At 52.5% G+C, this 21,231-nt stretch overlaps 1 protein-coding gene across 5 annotated transcripts in view; it reads left to right on the forward strand.

The window, feature by feature from the left end:
* The first annotated feature begins 33 nt into the window (after positions 1 to 33).
* Positions 34 to 21,231, forward strand: part of UBE3B (ubiquitin protein ligase E3B) — a 44,046-nt gene continuing 22,848 nt past the window's right edge. The window contains exons 1-16 of one of the 5 annotated variants that reach the window (XM_045842243.1): positions 34 to 417; positions 3,912 to 4,017; positions 5,133 to 5,314; positions 5,467 to 5,587; positions 6,963 to 7,022; positions 7,196 to 7,300; positions 8,371 to 8,467; positions 9,861 to 9,946; positions 10,838 to 10,920; positions 11,682 to 11,787; positions 12,089 to 12,209; positions 13,119 to 13,296; positions 14,805 to 14,971; positions 16,106 to 16,273; positions 19,316 to 19,487; positions 20,941 to 21,059. In XM_045842243.1, the coding sequence (XP_045698199.1) occupies positions 5,154 to 5,314; positions 5,467 to 5,587; positions 6,963 to 7,022; positions 7,196 to 7,300; positions 8,371 to 8,467; positions 9,861 to 9,946; positions 10,838 to 10,920; positions 11,682 to 11,787; positions 12,089 to 12,209; positions 13,119 to 13,296; positions 14,805 to 14,971; positions 16,106 to 16,273; positions 19,316 to 19,487; positions 20,941 to 21,059 (1,744 nt within the window). In that variant the 5' untranslated portion in view covers positions 34 to 417; positions 3,912 to 4,017; positions 5,133 to 5,153. Of the gene's footprint in view, positions 418 to 3,911; positions 4,018 to 4,068; positions 4,528 to 5,132; positions 5,315 to 5,466; positions 5,588 to 6,962; positions 7,023 to 7,195; positions 7,301 to 8,370; positions 8,468 to 9,860; positions 9,947 to 10,837; positions 10,921 to 11,681; positions 11,788 to 12,088; positions 12,210 to 13,118; positions 13,297 to 14,804; positions 14,972 to 16,105; positions 16,274 to 19,315; positions 19,488 to 20,940; positions 21,060 to 21,231 lie in introns of those variants that run through there. The other 4 variants (XM_045842252.1, XM_045842260.1, XM_045842268.1 and 1 more) reach the window with 4 other exon arrangements.

Below are 21,231 nucleotides of genomic sequence, written 5' to 3' on the forward strand. Positions count from 1 at the left end.
GTCCGTATCCCACTTCCGCCCCGCAGAGGGCCCTTTCCTAGACGATCCGATGTACTCCTACACATTAGCCGCTTTCCTTCCAACATGCTTGGCTAGAAAAGTTGCATCTTCTCTCTTCTGGGTCAGGCATTTGTCCTGATCCTGAATGCTCCGATTTTCAGCTTCCAGAGAGGAGGGAAAGATTCAAAGGTTGTCATTCCCGGGCGGAGAAGCTCTGCGGAACTGTCGTTGTCCGGAACTGGATAGCTGTTGCTCGGCGGAGCTCTGAAAAGGAACACCCGGGGCAAGATGGCGGTGAAGTCTTGGTCGCTGCCCCGGGTCCACCAGCTTTCAGGTGTATTCGGTTGAGGCGACAGTACCTGCGGCTCCGACCCCGAGCGCTGGGGCCTCGAGCGGAGAAAGGTCTACGTCCTACCGGTAGCGAGTGGGGCCAGGGTTGTGGATTCACTGGGTGTTGGGGCCGGGGACTTTAAGGGAGGTGGCCCTGGGCAGAGGTCCCTGCCTCACCTGGTCCGAGGGTCAGGTGCCAGCGGCTGGCTTTTACGCTTAAGGGTGCTCTCTCCGTAGCCTTTTCCATCTCTTGTCATTTCTGGGCCTTCATAAACGTACTAACGCTGGGTGGAAAAGATTTGTTATTGTGGCTGTTGTTGCCAAGGCAAGACGCCGGGTCTTAGGAGTCACCGAAACCAGGGTTCAAATCCTATTTTCTCGCTGTGTGACCTTGGGTGAGTTCCCTCACCTCTCTGAGACTCAGTTTCCTCCACTGTGAAATTGCGTAATTATCTCGTTTCACAGAGGATATTGTATAATGCAAGTTTTAGTACCGGGCCAGACACTCCACTGTCAATAAAGGCAGCTGGAGTTAGTGAAGCAGTAAAGAAAAGCTTGTTCAAAATTTGACTGTAACCTAGCTCCACGGACAGCCTTGCCTTCTCAGCTTTTCTTTGCTGTTCTGTGGATGGGGGACTCTCTGGGTCTCGTGTGTTTCACTTACAAGGAAATAATTGCTTTGGAGTTAGACTTGAGTTCAGATTTAGGAGTCTAGTGACCTCTGACAAGCCCTGTCCCCATCTCTCTATTTCATTTTCTTCCTGTGAAGGCGGCACTGATAGTAGCACACACCTAGACAGAGGTAGTCATTAAACCTGACAGCCCACCTATTCGCATCACCTAGAGAGAATCCTTCTGGGCGCAGTCAGCAGTTGGCATGTTGCTCCACCTTTGAACAATACTCTTTGGATTCTCTTGCTCTTTCATCGTTCCCCATGAAGTTGGCCCTCTCCAGAAAAGACTGATTTTTGAGCAGGTCTCATAGGAATATTTAAGTGAAGGAGAGACTGAGTCCTGTCTGTTTGAATAGAAATCATGGCTCTGACCCTAACTGGCGGTCTAACCTGGGTTACGGGAGACACCCAATGATCTCACAGCGTTGCTGTTCTTATTAGAGATGGCTTAGAAAGGACTTGGCCCTCGGTGGGTGCTCAAGCAACGTGTTTTCATTTTGCTTTTCATGTGACCTTGGTCGTTACCAACCTCTTTTTTCCTCATCTTCCCACCTTTATCACTGGTGTTTCCCTAACTCAATTGTAAGCTGCTTAAGGACAGTACAGAAAAGCTTGCTTATGTACTCTTTGCTTCCAGATGCTTTTATTAATGTTTTTTCATGTAATGCTAATTACAGTGTCATGAGGACTAAATTGAGGTATAAGAAGGGTAAATCTTTCATTGAATTCTTAATTTAATCCTTTCGGCAACCCTAGGAAGCAGGTGCATTACTAATATTATACTCAACTTACAGATAAGGAAACTGAGGCCCAAACAGGGTAATTTGGCCAAATGAGGTAGAATCAGAACTGAAAAGAACCAAGGGTTATTTTGTCTGATCCAAAACTTTTTCTGTTACAGCCTTTTCTTTGATCCTCCATGGTATTTAGCAAAGGAAGCACTTAAATACTTTATGATGTGTTTTATTTTATGGATAAAATGTATTATAGTAGACACAGTACAGGCAGGGGAGGTATATAAGAACTAGAAAAACTGCAGACTATAGACTCGTGTGTGCTAAACAGAAACCGACATACAGTATTGCTGAGGGGATGGTATCCTGGGTCCCCTGGGAGAAGGGGACGTGTGAGATACAGCAGGTCCACAAAAAGCTTTGTTTCATTAGTGTTGATTAACATTAACATTGAGGAGATGCTGTAGGATCTTAACTCTTGTTTATGTCAACTGGCCTGTGGTAGAATTTATTTCATTACTTGTGTTTTGCCCCGGCTCCAATAACATATAGAAAACGTTAACCAAGGACTTGCTGTGCTCCTGCAGGCGCTTGCAGTGTGTGTGCAGCCTCCTGTTTTCCACTGGGATCGGGCCCCTGCTTCTCCTGCTTCGCCTCCCCGCCCCCACACGCGAAGGGCTCTACATGTTGAGGAAAAAGCAAACCACTCCGCTCATGGCACGGGCCCAGCTCTCTCGCAGCGCTCAGGAGTCTGAAGCCATTAGCCAACCTAAACAGGGCCAGGGGTGCGTGTCCCACGTGACAGGACTGATGCATCTTAGTGCACCCAGGGACAGGGAAAAAATCTCATCTGAGGAATGTGAGGGTCCCAACATTATTTCTTATCCCAAGAACCTTAGTGACAGATGGGAGCCTCTGTTGAAGACTGGTTTAAAAGAAGAAAAACTTTGTAGAAATAACACATCAGACTTACTGACTGCGCTAGGTTGGCCACCTCGGTAGGTACTTGACGCGTGTCAGCTCGTTTCGGCCTCAAGGTTGGCCCCAGAGCAGAGGAAGACAGAAGGGCTCCGAGACGCCTCTCAGTGCCGTGCTGCCTTTCCGTGAGCTTGCTGTGCGAGGCTCAGAGGACAGACCAGCTACCGAACACAGCTCCCCGCGATTCCCCTCTCCTGGAGCAGCCCCTCTCACTTAACGTGCCAGAGTGTCCCCCCCAGTCTCGGGCCTCCGTGTGCACGTGCGCTTTTCTTTCTCGTCTAATCAAGGTCATACTGGTTCACAGGGCTTCTTAGGGGTAAACATTTTTCAATGTTGTTAAAAATATTAAACAGTATTATCAGTGGCTTTTTCACATTCTATCCCCTGAGTTATTCTTGTTTACATAACAAAGCTTTGATCCAGTAACTTCTTTGGCATCATAGTTGACCCTTGAACAGGCCCAGATTGTATGACTGACCCCCCCCCACCCTGTGCCCGTGAAAATCCACGTATAACTTTTGATTCCCCCCAGACTGAACTACTACTGGCAGCCTGCTTGTTCACTGAAAACCTCACTGGTAACAGAAGCAGTCGATTAACATATTTTGCCTGTTTTATTTACTGTCTTCCTACAATAAAGTAAGCTAGAGAAAAACATGTTGAGGAAATCCTAAGGAAGAGGAAATACATTTACAGTATTTATTGAAAAAAAATCCATGTATAAGTGGACCTGTGCAGTTCAAACCCATGTTCAAGGTCAGCTGTATTTCAACCAGTTCCCTTAAACTGTGAGGCCTGTGGAGATGAAGTTTAAAATTTAGACCAGACATGAACTAAAGAGAACACAGTGTTGTCATTGTTGAAACCAGAGGCACTGCATTTATTGCTTTTACTCAGGGAGGAAGCTGTATGATGCTCTAGCTATAAAGTTTAACCCTCACCTTGGCCGGTGTTGGTTGGACTATCAAGCCATACACTGAAGGGTCAAGGGTCAGTTCTCAGGGCACAGTTCTCAGGTTTGGTTCGAGGACGGGCACATAGAGGAGGCAACCTGTCTGTTTTCCTCTCACATCGATGTTTCTCTCTCGCCACCACCCTTCCTCTCTCTCTAAAGTCAATTGCTCTATCTGTTGGTGAGGATTAAAAACAAAAGACTCTAACCCTCAATCTGGGTTTTTTTCTTCCGCTTCTGCAGAGAAGAGAAGTGGCACTGAAGTGCGAAGCTGCCCCCGGCGGTGAGTCCTCTGCACGACCACCGATGATCACTTGGCACTTCGGCGGCGACTCAGGCAGGCCCTCGGGTGCGCACTCGGGGCGCCCGCTGCCGGGTGGGGAGAGGGAGTGACTCGGAAGGCCTGTTTATCTGCAGTCTTCTCACCCCGCTCCCGTGGTCAGGCGGACTCGGTTCATTTGCTTTGAGACCTGTAGAGGAGAGACGCACGTGTTGGCAAAGACTTGTGTCTAACAGATGGGAAGCAGCGCCGAAAGGGGGCCACAGAGGCCCCTCCGCGTGCCGGCATGGGCGGGGCCTCCCGGGAGCCTTTCCTTGTGGGCGAGGTTTCCGTGTGCGTGCTGCTTCCAGTGAAGTAGCCCAGAAAGAAATCCTTTTCTAGAAGTTTGGACTTATGAATAACATTTCAGTGCTTTTGCCGGCTGGACTGATTACATTTCTCTGGATAGAATGACAAAGCTAATCCGCATCTAGGGAGATCGTCTCAGCACCAGACGTTCCCTGCACCAGCGCTGTGCGCCGCAGGCTGCTAGCCAAAGCCGTCCCGGCGGGAAAAGAGTGGCTGGTGATTGAGGTGAAAGTGCGTAATGGATAATTCAGAGCCTCTCTCCATGAGTACCAGTCAGTGGGTGGGACCAGACCAGTCTGCTCTGAGTGCTTCATTGCCCCTCGAAGAGTGGGATCAGTAAGAACAACGGTTAAGTTCCACGTAAAACAAAACCTGTTCAATTTAGTGCAGCGGTGTCAAACTCATTTTCACCGGGGACCACACCAGCCTCGAGGTTGCCTTCAAAGGGCTGAAATAATTCTAGGGCTGCATACATGGAACTGCTCCTTAACTGTTACAGAGTTGAACGAAGGCATCGAGTCCTGCTTCGCTTGTTCGTTAGACAGTTAGAGGGCCCACACCCTGTGCCGGGCACGGTGCTCTTTTTCTTAAGAAAATGTGATTGTTTGGTACAAGAGAAGAGTCTCTGCTCTTAGTGAGTTGCGTGAAGAGAGCCGGCAGGAAGCTGGGACTTGTGCCAGGAGAGCTATTAGCACTCTGGAAGGCGCTGGAGGGCCGGGGCAGCTCTCTGCTGCCGCCGCCGCCCGCGTCCCTGCCCACCCGCCGCTCTTGAGCCACTTTCTGTGTGTGTTTTTCGTTCAATGATCTGCACCGACCAGTCGCCATTTTCCTTGCAGGGTTTGTGCAGGTGTGCGAACATGTTCACCGTTTCTCAGACCTCGCGAGCGTGGTTCATCGACAGAGCCCGCCAGGCTCGGGAGGAGAGGCTCGTGCAGAAGGAGCGGGAGCGCGCAGCCGTGGGCATTCAGGCCCACGTCCGGAGCTTCCTCTGTCGGAGCCGACTGCAGAGGGAAATCAGGTGGGTGCCGGCACCCTCAGCACGTTTTCTCTGGCTCCCACTTTATGGCAAGAAGAGATGGCGCCTTCCCTCACAGTGCTTAAAAAGCTTTCCAGCTGCTCTGAGCACCTAATTAAAACTGTCTTTTTTTTTTTTACCCTTCTGTTCCTTAGGAAAGAGATCGATGAGTTTTTTAAAGCAGATGATTCTGGGTCCAGTAAAAGAAGTGCACTGTGTATTTTTAAGATCGCCAGGAAACTGCTGTTCTTGTTCAGAATTAAAGAGGATAATGAGGTAAAACAATAATAGCACATATACATTGTACTTACTGTCTGCCAGGTGTTTTATAAATGTGAGGCCATTCGGTCCTTAAAGCAACCCCCTGGGCTAGCAGCTCTCTGGTACTCCCACATCCTGCCCTGTGGTCTCCTTGGGACCTGTGTTGCAGGGGTTATGCCCTGTGCCTCCGGGCCTCCTCACAGCTCTCTCCTCACCAAGTATCACAGCACTCGGTGGACTCAGCTGCACACAGGAGCCAGGTGAGTGAGGTGAGCGAGTGCAAGAAGCCGTTCATGAGACCACACACAGTACCAGCCGTCACAGCTGGAAGCGCTCGGTGACCGCGAGGACACCGGGGGAGTGATGGTGTCTGGGCACGCCCACCCGAAGGGGACGGCCTCCGCTCAGCTTCACCCAGTGGCGGACTCTGATTTCTTAAAGAGATGCTGGACTTCTTTATGCTCAGTTTTCTAATTTATAAAAATCAGTAGCTAATTTCAAATTTCTTTTAAATCCTGCAAGCCAAAGAAGACATGTTGGTTGTACGTTTGGGATTAGAATTAGCCCAGAAAATACGACTCCAGGAAACAGCTAGTTGTCTGTAACGGTACTTACGGTACCATTGAGGCATGCCTCTGGGTGATCAGGGATGATGCCTTCATTATCGCCGAGTCTCCCGTTGTGCCAGACCCTCTGCTAGGCCCCGGGGCTCCAGAAGGCGACAAGGTGGGCAAGGTCTCTACTCTGGAGAGCTCGGAGCCCAGCAGGAGAGGGAGGAGTTCGCTGGCCGGGAACACCCGGTCACGTAGACGAGGACAAACAGGCTCAGTGAGGTGGGCCCATTTACGGAAGAAGGAACTAGAGTTGACAGTGATGGGGCAGCCACCCAGGACCACACCGAGTTTAAGGGCGGACCCAGGACTGGTGCCGCCACAGTGTAGTCTGGCGTCCAGCTTCCCCTCTCCTTCCATTTGCGTTTGAAGATAAGAAGTGATGACACGGCAGTCTGAGACAAAAGTATCCACGAATCTCACAAAATGGCAAGTGAGAGCCTGCTTCAGGAGGTGGCTGCTGGTCTGCAGGAGTCCAAGCGGAGTTTGCTGGATTAACTTCATTCTCGAAGGGAGCCCCCATCTGGATTTTATATGAAATGTACCAGCTCCCAAAACAAACGTAGGGCCCGTCAACCCACGAGGCTGCCGGTTTGAAAGCCTTTCTTTAGCTTCTCTGACCCTCAGTTCCCATGTCTGTGGGAAGGAACTTAAAATGATCGTGGGTGTGAGTCTTTGGCATAACAGGCATGCCTCCGTCGGGTGTCCGCCAGACATTTGCTGCTTCCCGTTTTTCACTAGTTCCAGGAACTTAACGCCCCCCTTCTGCCTCCTTGCAGAGATTTGAAAAGTTGTGCCGCTGCATCCTGAGCAGTATGGATGCTGAGAATGAACCCAAGGTGAGTGGGATGGTTGAGGGTTAAAGTCAGTCTCGTTGGCTGCTTGTTTGCCCATCGATCCTCACTGCCTTACGCGGCACCGAACCGAGCTGACCGGGGCCGTGCCAGCAGCTGGCACGTACTCGCTTGACCCCTGCAACCACCCGTGGCGTTTCTCTCTGCCCTCCTTGTAGGTGTGGTATGTGTCCCTGGCTCTCTCCAAGGATCTCACCCTCTTGTGGATCAAACAGATCAAGGACATCCTCTGGTATTGCTGTGAGTTTCTTAAGCAGCTCAAGGTAAAAGTGAAACACTGGAAATGTGTCCTTCCCATCTGGGGCCTTTCGTATGCATTTTCAGAGTCCTCGTGCTTCCCTCATAGGTTACACCTGTCAGATTTATCAGTCAGGATCCAGTAAAGAGTTATCGGAGCCCCCGTTCTAGGAGAGAGCGAGTCAGGTTCCCTTGTCCATTTCAGCCCTCCTTTGATCTACGTATTTTGAACATCGACCTGTGCTTGCCACAGTGTCGATGCCAGGGAGTCCCATCTTCCTCCCCATGGTTTTGCTGTAATGGATACTTCATCGTTTATATTGCTACCCTAGTCAGGCTTCTTTTATCAGTGCAGGAATCCAACACGAGCACAGCAAATAATATACACAAGCTAAGCAAGAAAGAACCTTTTGTCGGAGAGTGTGTTCTGTAACATGGCAGCTGGGGATGATCAGAGCCGGGGCTGCTGGGTTCTCCCCTCATTCTTCTTTCTCATCTCTGGAGCCTTTTGGAGTCACCTTGGCTGCTTCTGCTGTGATCCTGGAAGCCAGCAGTTCTGGCCTCATATTCTGTCTTGACCAAAGAGAAAAGGGTGACGTCCCTACCCGTTAAAAATCTGGGAGACCTCAGTGACCCAGTGGGGCCCCGGTCTCAACCCTTATCTGGTCACAGTAGTGAGCAGGGTGGGGTACTACCACTGGCCCAGCCTGGTCTCGTGCCCACTTCTGTGTTGGGAGAAGGCGGACAGAGGTGTGAGGCGGTGCAAACAGCAGCCACGTCCACTTCGCGCATAAGGAGGAGGGAGGAGTTTCGGGGACAGAGGCTTTGCAAGGGCTCAGGTAGCAGCTGTTTCCCAGAATTCTCAGTTCTCCATTCTCAGAAGTACTTCAGATTCTGTAGTTAGTGACTAATGGGTCAAAATCCCTGTCATTTAACTCCTAAGGTGGTCATTCCCCAAGAGAAAAAGAATACTTGCTTGTAACGCTGACTCACTTGTTCAAGCAGAGTCCACTCAGACAAGTTATACAATGTTGCTTCACTGTCTGGGACTGGAGTGCACGTGTCTTATCTCACTCACTCTCTTCTTTGTTTCCAGCCTGAAATCTTACAAGACTCCAGACTCGTCACACTGTACCTCACGATGCTTGTCACCTTCACAGACACTTCAACGTGGAAAATTTTCCGGGGAAAAGGTCTGTGGGACTTGCTTCAAAATCTTTCCTAAGGGCAGAGTTTGGGCACCTTTTCACCTTTAATTTTTTTTTAAGTTTTTTAATTTATTCATTTAGAGAGAGAGACATTGATTTGTTCCACTTACTCATGTATTCTTTGGTTGATTCTTATATGTGCCTTGACCAGACATCGAACCCACAACCTTGGCAAATTAGGAAGATGCTCTAACCAACTGAGCTACCCGGCCAGGGCCCTTTCCACCTTTTTAAGAAGCAGTTTTGCCATCTCAAGCCTCGGGAGGCCCGAGACCATACCGGCAAAGGTGCCCTTCACACTTCCCAGCAGGCTACACTGTAGTGTCCAGAATGTGTTCAGTGTCGTGTGTTATATTCTCCGTTTTTGGAATTTATGCTTAAAGCTATGGTTCCTCTGATCTTATTTTTATTACCCCTGCAGCACCCAGTGACAATGTTTGCTCACATTAAGCCTTGTCGTTTCATTTGGTGAATCATTCAGCAGCAAATAATCTTTGACCATAACATTTGCATTGTAAAGCTGCCTACTTCCCTGAATACTCAGGGAATATTATACTCAGCTTTATGCTTTTCATTCAGTCACTTCACCCGTCCGTTCAGCAAACAGCCTGCTCTGTGCCGTACACTGTGCAGACTACGACACTGTGCAGACGCTGCTCTGTGGCCACTCCTGCCCACAGACCTGAGAGCCTCGTGGGGGAGACAGACATTGCAGACAGGTCACATGCGTGTCCCGTGCCCTGGTGCTCGGAAGGGAGAGTACAGGAGACGTGGGAGTTGCGCCGGGTAGGGCCAGCCTCGCCTCGCTCTGTCAGCGCTCAGGCCTCCCTGGAGAAGTGCCGTCTGAGCTGGGAGCAGGCGGGCGAGTTAGAGGTCGCAGGATGAAGAGGAGGGACAACTCGGAAAGCAGAGAAAGCCGGCGTTCAAAGGCCCCAAGTCAGGGGGAGGGTTTATTTTAAGGCACTGTCCTGGACTCCGGGCAGGATTTAAAACATGGTGAGCCCTGGGCCCTGCCAGGGAGCTTCGATCTTGTTGGAGAGAGGAGGCAGCAGCAGAGAATAGACAGTGCCTGGCCCTCGGAGGGAAGTAGAGAAGGTGCCGCAGGACCTCAGAGCCTGGGGGCGTCACTTCTGGCTGGGGGATGACGGCCCCGTCACCTGAGGATGACACGTGACCCGGGCCTTCCAGGAGACAGAGGGTCCTGGATGTGCAGTGCCTCCGTGAACCCGGGTCCCAGGCCCAGGGGAGCAGGAGGGCAAGCCAGAAAGTGTCCCGTTTCCTGGGGCCCTGGGCGCGGGGTGTGGCTTTCTGTCCCACCTAAACCGTTCACGTATGGTCAGATACGTTTTTTGTGTCTCAGGATTCTTTCTTTGTTTAGGTGAGAGTCTTCGACCAGCCATGACCCACATCTGCGCAAATATAATGGGACATCTCAACCAGCGTGGGTTTTATTCCGTGCTGCAGGTCTGTGGCCCAGTCCCCTAGTATGTGACCTTACTCCCCAAACCTGAGCTTGGATTTTTGTGTTTGGTTTTGGCATATCCGGTGCCCTCCTCCCGGAAACACTTTACAAAAAGAGTTGAATGTTCAGTGTCCTTTCCTCCCTCCCCCGCCTTGGGTCGCTTGGGTCACTTGCGGTTTGGGTGAAGGGAAACGGTGGCACTGGGATCCCTTTAATGTGCTGTGTCTTCGGCTGCAGGTGTAATCCAGTCACTTGAAATTGAAACTCGGGCGGGGGCGGGGGAGGCCTCGGGGCTCGCTCCCTCTGGCTCCTTCTCGGTTGGCGTCTGGAATTAACTGGGTAGCTCTGTGTCCTCAAAAGCCTTCTGTCCACGCTGCACCCTCCGTGCCAGCCCGTGTAGCGGGGGGATGGTCAGGAGCCTGCACTGCTGTTTAGAAGTAACTCTTCGGAACTCCTCAGCGTGAGCCGTGGCGTGGGTCGGGCCCGTCCCTCTGCCTGGCACCGGGATGGGGTCCGTGCAGACGCGGCCTCGCTCTCTCCGCACGGCAGCCCTGGGGGGTGGTGTGACGGCCAGAGCTCCCCCCAGCAAGGCGGCCTCTGCGTGACCCCGGAACTGGGGGCTGCTTGTCTTAAAATTCTAAGTCTGGTGTTTTTGTCAGCTGTTAATTTTTTAACTGTCTATTATTTTAAAAGTTAAACATACTATTTAGAGGTGAGGGAGGGTGTAATGAACCTCTATACCCATCACTTTTCTCTCCTTTCATTTTTAAAAACATTCCAATTTAGTTTTTATCTGAGGTACTCATTTTACTTTTATGTCTCTTTTTTTTTTTAATGAACAAAGGAATACAGAGTTGGCATCGTTCCCTGACCAGTTGAAATGTTCCTTTCAGATACTGTTAACCCGAGGCCTGGCGAGACCCCGGCCCTGTCTGTCCAAAAGCACTTTGACGGCAGCCTTTTCTCTCGCACTGCGGTGAGTGGGGGCAGCCGAGGGGCTGGCCGCCTCGCCCTCTCGCTCCCCTGTCCTCTGGTCACTCCCGGTGGGTCTGGGTTTGCCCGCTGCCTCGGCAGGAAGTGTTGGTCTGGGGGAGGGCAGAGGAGGCGAGTCACTGTGACAGTTCTTTTCTTATCTTCTGTCTGTAGCCTTGAATGTGTTGGTTCTCAGTCAGCCCCGGGTCAAGATAAAATTCCTTCTCCTTTTGAGATTTTAGTTGATAAAGGAAACCTATGAGCTGGAGGAGGGCCAGCAAAGGGTGGCATAAGCCGATGGAACAGTGTTATAAACACGGGTTTAGAATGTTTGGAAGGCCAGCCCCGACCCGTGTGGCGCAGCTGGCTGGGTGTCGTCCCGCAAAGGGGGAAGGTCGCCGGTTCAGTTCCCGGTCAGGGCACATGCATTCCAAAATCCCTCATTTCTCTCCTTCCCAATCACTACCCCCTCACCTCTCCCCATGTAGTTTTTTATTCTGCCTTTTTTTTTTTAAGTTTACTATGTACTTTGAGCATTTTTTCATGTCAGTAAAACTTCACAACTGATTTTTCATGGCTGCGTCCTGTGGCTGTCCCGTCCTCGGCTCAGCCGTTCCCTCAGTGGATCGCCCCATTTCCGGTCTTTGGTTTTTCTGGAAGTCCGGTGAAGCGTTATTCCAGGGGGCTGGGGGGCCTTGGTAGCGTTGCCCTTTTGTCCCAGGCTCGCACGCAGACCCCTGAGTGCGGTGACCTGTCTGTGTCTAGCCCTGTGGTTGCCGCACAGTTTTCAGACAACCTGCTCCGGCCGTTCCTCATCCACATCATGTCTGTGCCTGCTCTCGTGACGCATCTCGGCACAGTGACCCCTGAGGTGAGTGGGCTCTGAGTCCCCCCAGTTCCACGCTTGCCTTTCTTCTTAGAAATTAGAGCGTAAAATGGTCTCTCTGTTAGTTCTCACCTCTTCCCCTGAGTCTTCTTCTAAGTCAGCAGCCACTCTGGGCACACTTTGGTTAATACCCCAAAGAAACAGGTTCTCACCTTTGTTCCTTTTATTTTTGGTGATCAGTAGCATGTTTGGCTACTAGGGGGTGACCTGCAGGTGGTCAAGTTCATGCTCTAGTGGGAAATTCTTCCCGTCAGCTTTCGCTTTAACAGTCTGCACTTGTTCTCAGCGCCTCGCTGTTTTGGAATCCCATGACTTGCTTCGTAAATTCATCACATTCTTAAGAGATAAAGATCGATGCCGTGATGTCTGTGAAAGTTTGGAAGGATGCCACACGCTGTGTCTGATGGGTGAGTATCTGTGGCTGGAGCGTGACTGTGCCCTGGACGTCGGGAAACGGTTAGCAGTGATCACAGTGAGAGCACGTAATCAGGGAGGCCATTGAAGTGGACACGGGAAACGAAATCACGTAGGAAATCTGTCAGCTCGGCAAACTGGTTGAGTGGCTGTAAGTGAATGTTCAGTTTCAGCCCTTACTTCCTGCCAGCCCAAGGGAAATTGAAAACGTGATGAGCTGCCTGGAAAATTCCCGTCTTGGGAGAAGGTGGGGGCGCAGCTGGGGGGGGTGCTCCGAGTAGGACCTGCATCGCCTGCTTCACCGTGTTTTCACTGTAGATGGAAGGGTTTGTGGGTAGAAGCATTCAAACAGCAGACGTGCGTGATTCTTGTGGCCTGGTTTGTTTCACATGGAAAAGGGTTCTTGGGGCCAGGTTTTAAGGGAGTCCTCACACAGGGCATGTTAAATAACTTCGGTGCACTTGGAATACCTGATTTCCAGGGATTTCAGATATTCTTCAGAGGATTATTTCTTATGTTAACCTCTGGTTTTAACATCTTAGCATAATATTAAAATCCCTCCCCAGCTGACTGCCACAAACCTCTGTGTGCCAGATGTCCTGTGGGTCATACGGTCTTCACACCAGGAGTGGGGGCCGGTGCTCCAGTCTTCCCGATGAGGAGACAGGGTTCGAGAGGCGGGTTGAGGGTCGCACGGCCGGTCTGGGGCAGAGCCAGGACCGGAAGCCGGGTCGGCCCACTTCCGAGCCCTGCATCGCTCCGCAGCGCCAGCACCGACAGGTGCCCTTGGTGTGGAGTTGCTCACTGCGCGCCGACGTGGCTGCCTGAGAGCGGGGCAGGGGGCCGGCGACGCGCATCTGCCTGGGCCCAGTGCACTCAGCCTCCTCCTCCTCTCTCTGCAGGCAACCTCCTGCAGCTGGGCTCCCTCAGCCCGCGCGTGTTGGAGGAGGAGACGGACGGGTTTGTGGGCTTGCTCACCCAGATGCTGTGCTACTGCCAGAAGTACGTGTCGCAGAAGAAGTCCAACCTGACCCACTGGCACCCCGTCCTCGGCTGGTTCTCCCAATCCGTGGACTACGGGTGAGTCGCGCAGGCGGATCGCCGTCCCTCCTGCGCCTCCTGCCTCCCTCCCATCAGCTCCCCCTCTCCCTTTGCTTGGGCTCATGTCGTCCCGTTTCTTAGCACAGAAGCAGTGTGTGTTCACGGTGTGAAGTGCAGGTAAGAACAAGAGGGAACGGAAACCATCTCTGGTGCCGCCGCCTGGAGTTGGCGTGTGCGCACGCCCTCTCGGCCTCGCCCCTCACAGCCGTTCCCAGAAGTGAGGTCACGCCAGTTCGTCTTCTGCCCTGTTCACGCAGTGTCTGTAAATGCTCCTTTCTTCTCCAGCACCACTGTTTTGGTTGCTTGGCTGCTGTGTTTTGGAAGTACTAAAATCAGGCGCATGATTCAAAGGGAATTGAAGTCCCTCCAGATCCTTTTCAAGAGGTGGAATGTAAATTTTAAAAGTTTTAATCGAGAACTTAAAAATGGTTTTTAAAAAGTACCGCTGGGCTGGAAGAGAGAGACTAAGTAAGGTGCTGTCACACGTTTCAAAGGCGTGCCCTGGGCTGGGCTGCAGCGGGTCTCAGGTCTGAGGCGGCCGTGCTGCTCAGCCCCGTTCCCGGGGCCCTGGCGGGTGCGCTTGAGGCGGAAAACTGAGGGCCAGGGAAGGGAATCCCCAGGTTTCCCCCCTTTTCCGTGTACCTGAGTGACACCCCATAGAAAAAAATCGGATTGCCAGCTGGCGACCAGTGCGCTGCCCCACACTGAGGAGGGTGGAGGAGCGTGTGCTGGGCATCGGGCTGTCGTGGGCGGAGTGTGGGGCGGAAAGCACAGTGGTGAACAGCCCGGTCTCGGGGGGCCTTGGACAAGTCTCTTCATCTCCCTTTCTTCATCTGGAACACGGCGGGAGGGGCGTCTCCAAGGACTGACTGAGACGGGGCGCGTCAGCGCCCACTCCAGGCCCAGCCCGTGCCCAGTGGGTAGAGGCTGTTGCAGTGTGGTGCTGGAAGGCGGTGGGAGCCACCACAGGGTCTCGAGCAGGGAGGCGGTGAAGGCGGGTTCCGGGGTGTGAGTCCGATACTGGGGCTGCGCTGCGGAGTGGAGAAACAGCACCTGCCGGCAGCAAGACTCCTGGGAGGCCGGAGAGCCGGCGAGGGTTGTGGGCCGGGCCTGAGGGCTGGCTGTGAAGGGGAGGGCAGCACAGCAGGCGTGAGATGGCTCTTGTCATCTTAGTGGTAAACAGGACGGAACCGGGGTGAGGAGTGGTGAAGGGTGTCCAGGAGATGGCAGTGACCCGTGCAGCCTGGGGGCCTGGGGAGGGCCGTGGGGCTGCTGGCGGCCCAGGAAGTCTGGGTGGAGCAACAGGGAAGATAGAGAGGCCAGTGCCTTCCGCATCCAGGCCTCAGCGGTTGGAGCCCCCTTCTTCAATTAGTGTTATCTCCTTGACCCTGTGGAACGGCAGGTCCTAGCTGCACCTGCAAGTGGAAGGCCCTCCCTGGCCCTTCGCCAGGCGGAACTGACACACCTGGTCTCCTTTTCTCTCCCAGCCTTAACGAGTCGATGCCCTTGATCACCAAACAGCTGCAGTTCCTGTGGGGGGTGCCCCTGATCCGCATCTTCTTCAGTGACATCCTGAGCAAGAAGCTGCTGGAGAACCCGGAGCCCGCAGCCCACGTGCCGGCGGCTTCCCCACAGAACGTGCTCCCCGTGAAGAGTGAGTGGCTGAGCAGGCCGGCCGAGCCTCTGCCTGGCCGAGAAGGAACACTTCTGGGTGTCCCAGGGTGCCTGTCCGTCCCCCTCTGCTGTGTGACGGTCTGCCTCTCCCACAGAGACTTTGAGACTGCTGGAGTCAATTTTACATTTAGCAAAACGGGGGAAAATCCTTAGCAATAGAATACGGGACCTGGGAAATAGATATAGGTGAGCAAAATCAAGGTCGTGCCTAGAGAACGTCCACTGATACACGTTCCATGGGGCGGCCGCGGTCTTCTCTGAGCTTCCAGCTGGTCCTGAATTTCCAGCAGGCAAGATGGAAAGGGGCTTGGGACCCTTTCTTCCCACAAAGAGGAAGACCTGTTTCTTAGGAGAGGTGGAGCTTTTCTGTGTGGCTAATTGTAAAAGAAATCTCCTAGGTAGGGCTCCTGGTAAAGGGGACTCTCGGTCACCAGCGCAGCGGTGTCCCATTGCAGGGTCAGTGACGGGTTGTGCGGAGAGGTGTCTCACTGCACGCACCGAGAAAAGTTAAGGAAGTGCCACCAGCACATAATCAGTGGAATTACCTGCCCGCAGCAGATGTGCAGGGTCAGGGGCGCTCTTCCTCTGCCCCCGAGTGCTGCAGAGTCCCGTCCCGTGGCTGTCAGTGCGCATGGGCTCAGTGACTGTCCCCTTAGCAGGACACAGATGGGAAGGCTTAAAGCAAAAGTAGAGCACGACCCAGCTGAATGTCAGTACTCGGGGCTTATACCCCTTCTTCCACCTAAAAGCACAGAAAGTTGGGGATCAACCAGGTCCCCCATCTTTTCCCCCTCCCCCCAGTATAGTCCTTGGAATTTTTACCTCTGTGGGTTCTGAAGTTACCTGGTACGCAAAAGGATCCCGTGTAAGAATGATATTGTCTGGCTTCTGAGAAATTTTCTGATTCTGAAGATGTCTCGGGTTTTACCTGAAATCCTGTTGTTAACGCGTTTCTGCTTTGTTCCGAAGAGATGAGTCGAATCGAGCAGCGGCCGCACTGTCGGGCCATGGCTGTAAATTAGGAACTGGGTTGACATGCGCTCGCAGTTCCCGCCAGGGTGGGACTCGGCAGGCGGCCGCGCTGCTGCTCACACGCCCCCTCCGTGCCCGCCAGATCTCCTGAAGCGCGCGTTCCAGAAGTCCGCCTCGGTGCGCAACATCCTCAAGCCCGTGGGGGGCAGGCGCGTGGACTCCGCGGAGGTGCAGAAGGTCTGCAACATCTGCGTCCTCTACCAGACCTCGCTGACCACGCTGACCCAGATCCGGCTGCAGATTCTCACAGGTTCGGAGCCCGGGGCGCCCGCGGTCGCTCACGTTTGGCTGGCAGTTTTGCTCGGAACGAGATGATTTTCCTCTGGCTTCTTGGAAGAGAGGGAGGGTGGTTTTGAGCCATTTTAGAGACCGATTAGTTAAACAGCTGAAACTGACCTCCATCCTAGCGCTTCCAGTTTGTCCCTGTGACCTGGTCCCTTATTTTAATTATGAAGTACAATTTGTTTTTTAAAAGTTACTACTTTTTCTGAATGGAAAACTAGGAAAGACAAGGAAGCAGGAAAAAGAAAACTTAAGCTACTCTTAATCCCACAATCCAGACGTAACTCCCTGTGCCTGAGTGTGCTACTTGTATATATATTTAGATTGAAATGCAGTTTTAAGCCCTGGCTGGCGTAGCTCAGTGGATTGAGCGTGGGCTGCGAACCAAAGTGTCGCAGGTTCGATTCCCAGTCAGGGCACATGCCTGGGTTGCAGGCCATGACCCCCAGCAACCGCACATTGGTGTTTCTCTCTCTCTCTTTCTCCCTCTCTGAAAATAAATAAATAAAATCTTAAAAAAAAAAGACAAGGTGTCCACTTAAAGAAAAGAGAGAGAGGAAAAAAGAAATGCAGTTTTGTCCTTCCCTTTCCATTAGTCACCTTATAAGCATTTGATCGTGTGAGAAATTCTCCCAAAACCTCATTTATGGAGACTGTGTAACGTCCTCATGTGGATGTGCCCAACATTTTCCTTCATAGCTGAGCAAGGAGAAGAGTCCCCTCTGTGAGCAGAGCTGCTCTGTGGGAGATGGTTTTGCTGCCTGTCTGCAGCTTTATAAGGTGACCACAGCTTGAAGCATCCCCCGTTGTCCCAATTAAAGAATCCAAAAAGTTTTATGGCCAACTTGACAGTGTATACTTACAGGAATGAAGATAAACTAGTTTAAAAGTGTCTGTATCATACCCAGTCTATTAGTGCTGTGCACATTAGATTATGGAAAATACGCTAATTTAAAAAATACTGCTGTTCCTCTACTCACAATTTGCAAAGCACCTTTGTGTGTGCTCCTCACAAGTGCGTGATGGTCCTGCAGCCCCGTGCTGCCCCTCTGCGTGGCTGTCCAGAGCACAGCGTCTGTTTCTGTCTCGGTGGCTCAGGATGCGGCCCCTGTTGAACCGGGCCCGGTGCTGTCAGCGAGTGTCCTCATCCCAGCGGACGGCCCGGCCCAAGCACACTCTGTGGGGGCGGTCGCCTTCCCTTGCGTGTCCTGTGGGTGCGTGTTTATGGTCGCCACAATGTAACTACCTGTTCTGTTTCTTTGTTTTCCTCTCTCTTTATTTTCTGTTTCTTTTTTAGTCTGGTTTTAAATTGTGAGATTGCTACCTTTTATAACCACACCCCTTGCCCCTGGAAAGCTGGGGTCAGACTGCAGGGATGATGCCCTCTTTACAGTCGTCCTTCAGTTCGCCCTCTAAACTCCCATCAGTAGCATTGGTGGTCGCCCCGCCCCATCCCGGGCTTCTGGCTGCCCTGATAGTTCTGTTTGAGATGGAGTAATGCTGTAAAAGGAGAGGCATGGTAAGGACTCAGGTGTAAGGGGGCTCCTCCTTCTCTGAGGAGTAAGGTGAGGAACATGCCATTATCTCATGTTCAGCGACACGTGGCACTTTGGAGCCAGGCTCTCCAAGTCAGCAGCGTAGTCGATAGACATAAACGTGACAGTGACGTGGCCTCTGTGTCTGAGGCCTTGTAGCCACCGGGAAGCCGACCCGCCCCGCCCTCACCCAAGGTGGGACCCCTGTGTAACTCCCGAGGGCGTCTCTGCGGTGAGCAGTCGCCGCCCTCCCACGTTTACCACAGGGCAGTGGAAGCAGACGAGAGGAAAGCTGCGCTGAATGTGGGGGAGCCTGCGAGGCAGTTTAAACCAGGCTTGGTACGCTGCTGCCCGAGGGCCAGGGCCAGCCCACCACCTGCTCTCGTAAATACAGTTTTGTTTGAACAGAGCCACACTCACATTGTCTATAGCTGCTTCTGTGCTACAGTGGTTGCGCTGAGTGGTTGTGGCAGAGATTGACCCACAAAGCCTGAAAATACTGACTCTGTGGCCCTTTTTTTCTGGCCCAGAAAGGTGCTGATCTCTGAAACACTGAGTCAGCCAGACCTGGGTTGTTTTACTGACTCTGACACTTATTGGCTGTGTGATTTTGAGCCGGTTAACCTCTCTGGTCTTCAGTGTCCTCCCTCTAAAAGTGGAGGTGACGTCGGGTTTCACATTGGGAAGGAGATGCACATGCATGTCAGCTATCGGCTTGGCCAGATATTCGTGTAGTTTTTTCCGTAAAATAAAAGACCTGTTTCATTTACACCAATACCTTGATTGACGTGGATATTTTGAGTATGTTGGCTCTCTCCCATGTGGTAGAACGCTGATTGTTCTCAATTAATGTCTCGATTTGATCGCCGTCACCTTCAACTTGTCCACCCGACCGTGGAGCATCATCCAGCGAGAGACCTCCAGCACGAAACTTCGCAAACCACTTCTGACATGCGCCTTCAGTCACGGCACCTTCTCCATGCACTGCACAAATCTTTTTGTGCGTTTCAGCTGCATTTTTTTTCTTCCTGGAAATTATAAAGCATGATATGCTAAACATGTCGCTTATACTCTTCCATCTTCAATATTGAAATGGCTACACAAAAATTCACCAATTTTGATCAGTTTTTTTTTAATGCACGCTGATGTGACAGCTGTCACAGCACAGTCCAACAAATTGTTTCGAACGACGGTAAAGACAGCTGAGCGCTGCTAGAGCCATCCTGAGGAGCGGACCAAGCGAACTTGTCAGCCAGCCTGGTACTTGGAATGGTATCTGACATATAGGAAGCACCCATCAAACATTAGCTGTTGTTATTCTCACGGTGACAGTGATTTCCTTAGAGATTGCACCTGCTTTCTGTCGTGCACAGTAAGGTTCGCTGCCAGGTGTCTTTTGTCTCCCTGACCGACAGGGAGATGATGGACCAGACGGAGCCCCCGCCTGCAGCTTGGGTTTCTCCGGCCTCTTCCAGGTCTCACCTACCTTGATGACCTGCTGCCCAAGCTGTGGGCGTTCATCTGCGAGCTGGGGCCCCACGGAGGGTTAAAGCTCTTCCTGGAATGCCTCAGCAACGACACCGAAGAGTCGAAGCAGCTCTTGGCCATGCTGATGCTGTTCTGTGACTGCTCCCGGCACCTCATCACGTAGGTGGACCGCGTGGTCCTGGATTCCTTTCCTGGACTGTGGGGGAGCCACAGCGCGGTGTCAGGGAGGGAGCAGCTGCCGTTGCAGTAACTGCCAGCGTTCGGGCAGCAGCGCCCACCACTTGCTTTTGTAAGGAACGTTTTAGAAGAAGTAGATGAGGAAACATTGACCAAGTGGGGGGCGCGTAATAGGGGCTCAGCTGCTGTTGCCATCCTTTCAGGGGAGCCGGGTCTGTACCACCGAAGGTGGGCTTTGGGGTTTCCTGGATCTGGGTCCAGGTTACTTCCGCCATTTACTGCCTGTGCCAGATGGTTTGCTAGAAAATTTCTGAGCCAGGGAGCCCAGGTGCAAGACCGAGATACCCTGGGCAGGGGGCAGGAGGCCACGCCTCTCTGGGCCTCGGCTCCCGCATCAGTGGAGTGGAGACAGCATCTCCAGTGTGGCGGGGAGCAAATGAGGAAAGGACTGTCAGGTCCTTGTACAGCGGCTGACGGTGAGGGATTAACAAGTGTTGGTCCCATTCAGTTCCTTTGTTCCTTAGGCTTACATGTCTACTTCCGTGCTTGGTGTTCTCTTAATTCCCCTTCTCCCCAAGAGGTTGGGGAAGAGTCGTAAGATAGAACCGACCTCAGGCAGTTATGTTCAGGCCAGAAGACGCTGGCCGGAGGGCATCAGGGCCTCGTAGCTGGCAGGTTGGGCAGGAACCGCGGAGGGCACAGGGCCCGGCGAGCGCGGAGGCAGGAGTGGCAGGGGCAGGGCGGTGCTCCGCCGCTGCTGGCACAGGTGCCCTGAGTCGCTGGGTTGGGGGTGACCCAAGAGTGAGGCAGACCCTAAGGTGGATGGAGCCGCGTTGGGTCTTTTCAGATGGAGATGTATCTTAAAGAGTTCATTTATTCATCCATTCTTCCAGACGTTGTTTTACTCATTCACTCGTGAGTGCCCCTCAGGTACCTACTCAGTGCCTCCGGCACCTGCTGTAGACGCAGAGAGAGTCCCAGCTTTCCTCGGAGGCACCGACTCTCAGACTCCTTGATATTCGGGCAGGACTTCAGGCACGAGTTGAGGAAGTGTCACAGTCAGACCCTTCTGAGTAAGAAAACAGATAGAGTGGAGCTTACTGTTTGCCATAGCTGTGCTTGGAACTCTTCACTCGGGACAGTTCACGTCAACTGAAAGCAGAGAGAATATAGTGCAGTGAGCCCTGTGTGTCCGTCACCGGCCACAGCAGCAACCCACGGCGAGTCCTGCTCCCTCTGCCCACGCCCCCTGCCCCCCGCCCCCGTCCTTCGGGAGCCCAGCCTGGACTCTTGCTGCCTTACCTGTAAATTCCACAGTAAGTGTCTCTGAAGGACAGAGCCCGTTTCTTAACCTTGCTCTGTCTTTCCAGGAGCGTAGGCCTCGTTCTGTCCCTCTTCTCAGTGGGCAGTGTGAATAACTTCCTGTTTGATGCAGGATCCTTGATGACATTGAAGTTTATGAAGAACAGATCTCATTCAAACTGGAAGAGCTGGTCACCATCTCCTCCTTCCTGAACTCCTTCGTGTTCAAGATGATCTGGGATGGCATCGTAGGTAAGGCAAAGGTGGCCACAGCTGACTCGCCACCTCGTTGTCTGTCGGCGTTGACTGAAAGTGCACGTTTCTTCGTCTAGTTACAAGTTTTATTTCTTCCTGTTCCATCTGTGACTTCTTGAGACAGGGCTGTGGTTAAAGAAGCCTTGTTCTCCCACGTGTGTCTCAAGAT

Source organism: Phyllostomus hastatus, unplaced genomic scaffold (assembly GCF_019186645.2).
Source record: "Phyllostomus hastatus isolate PE091 unplaced genomic scaffold, TTU_PhHast_1.1 phas_contig_1162, whole genome shotgun sequence".
Classification (NCBI taxonomy): Eukaryota; Metazoa; Chordata; class Mammalia; order Chiroptera; family Phyllostomidae; genus Phyllostomus; species Phyllostomus hastatus.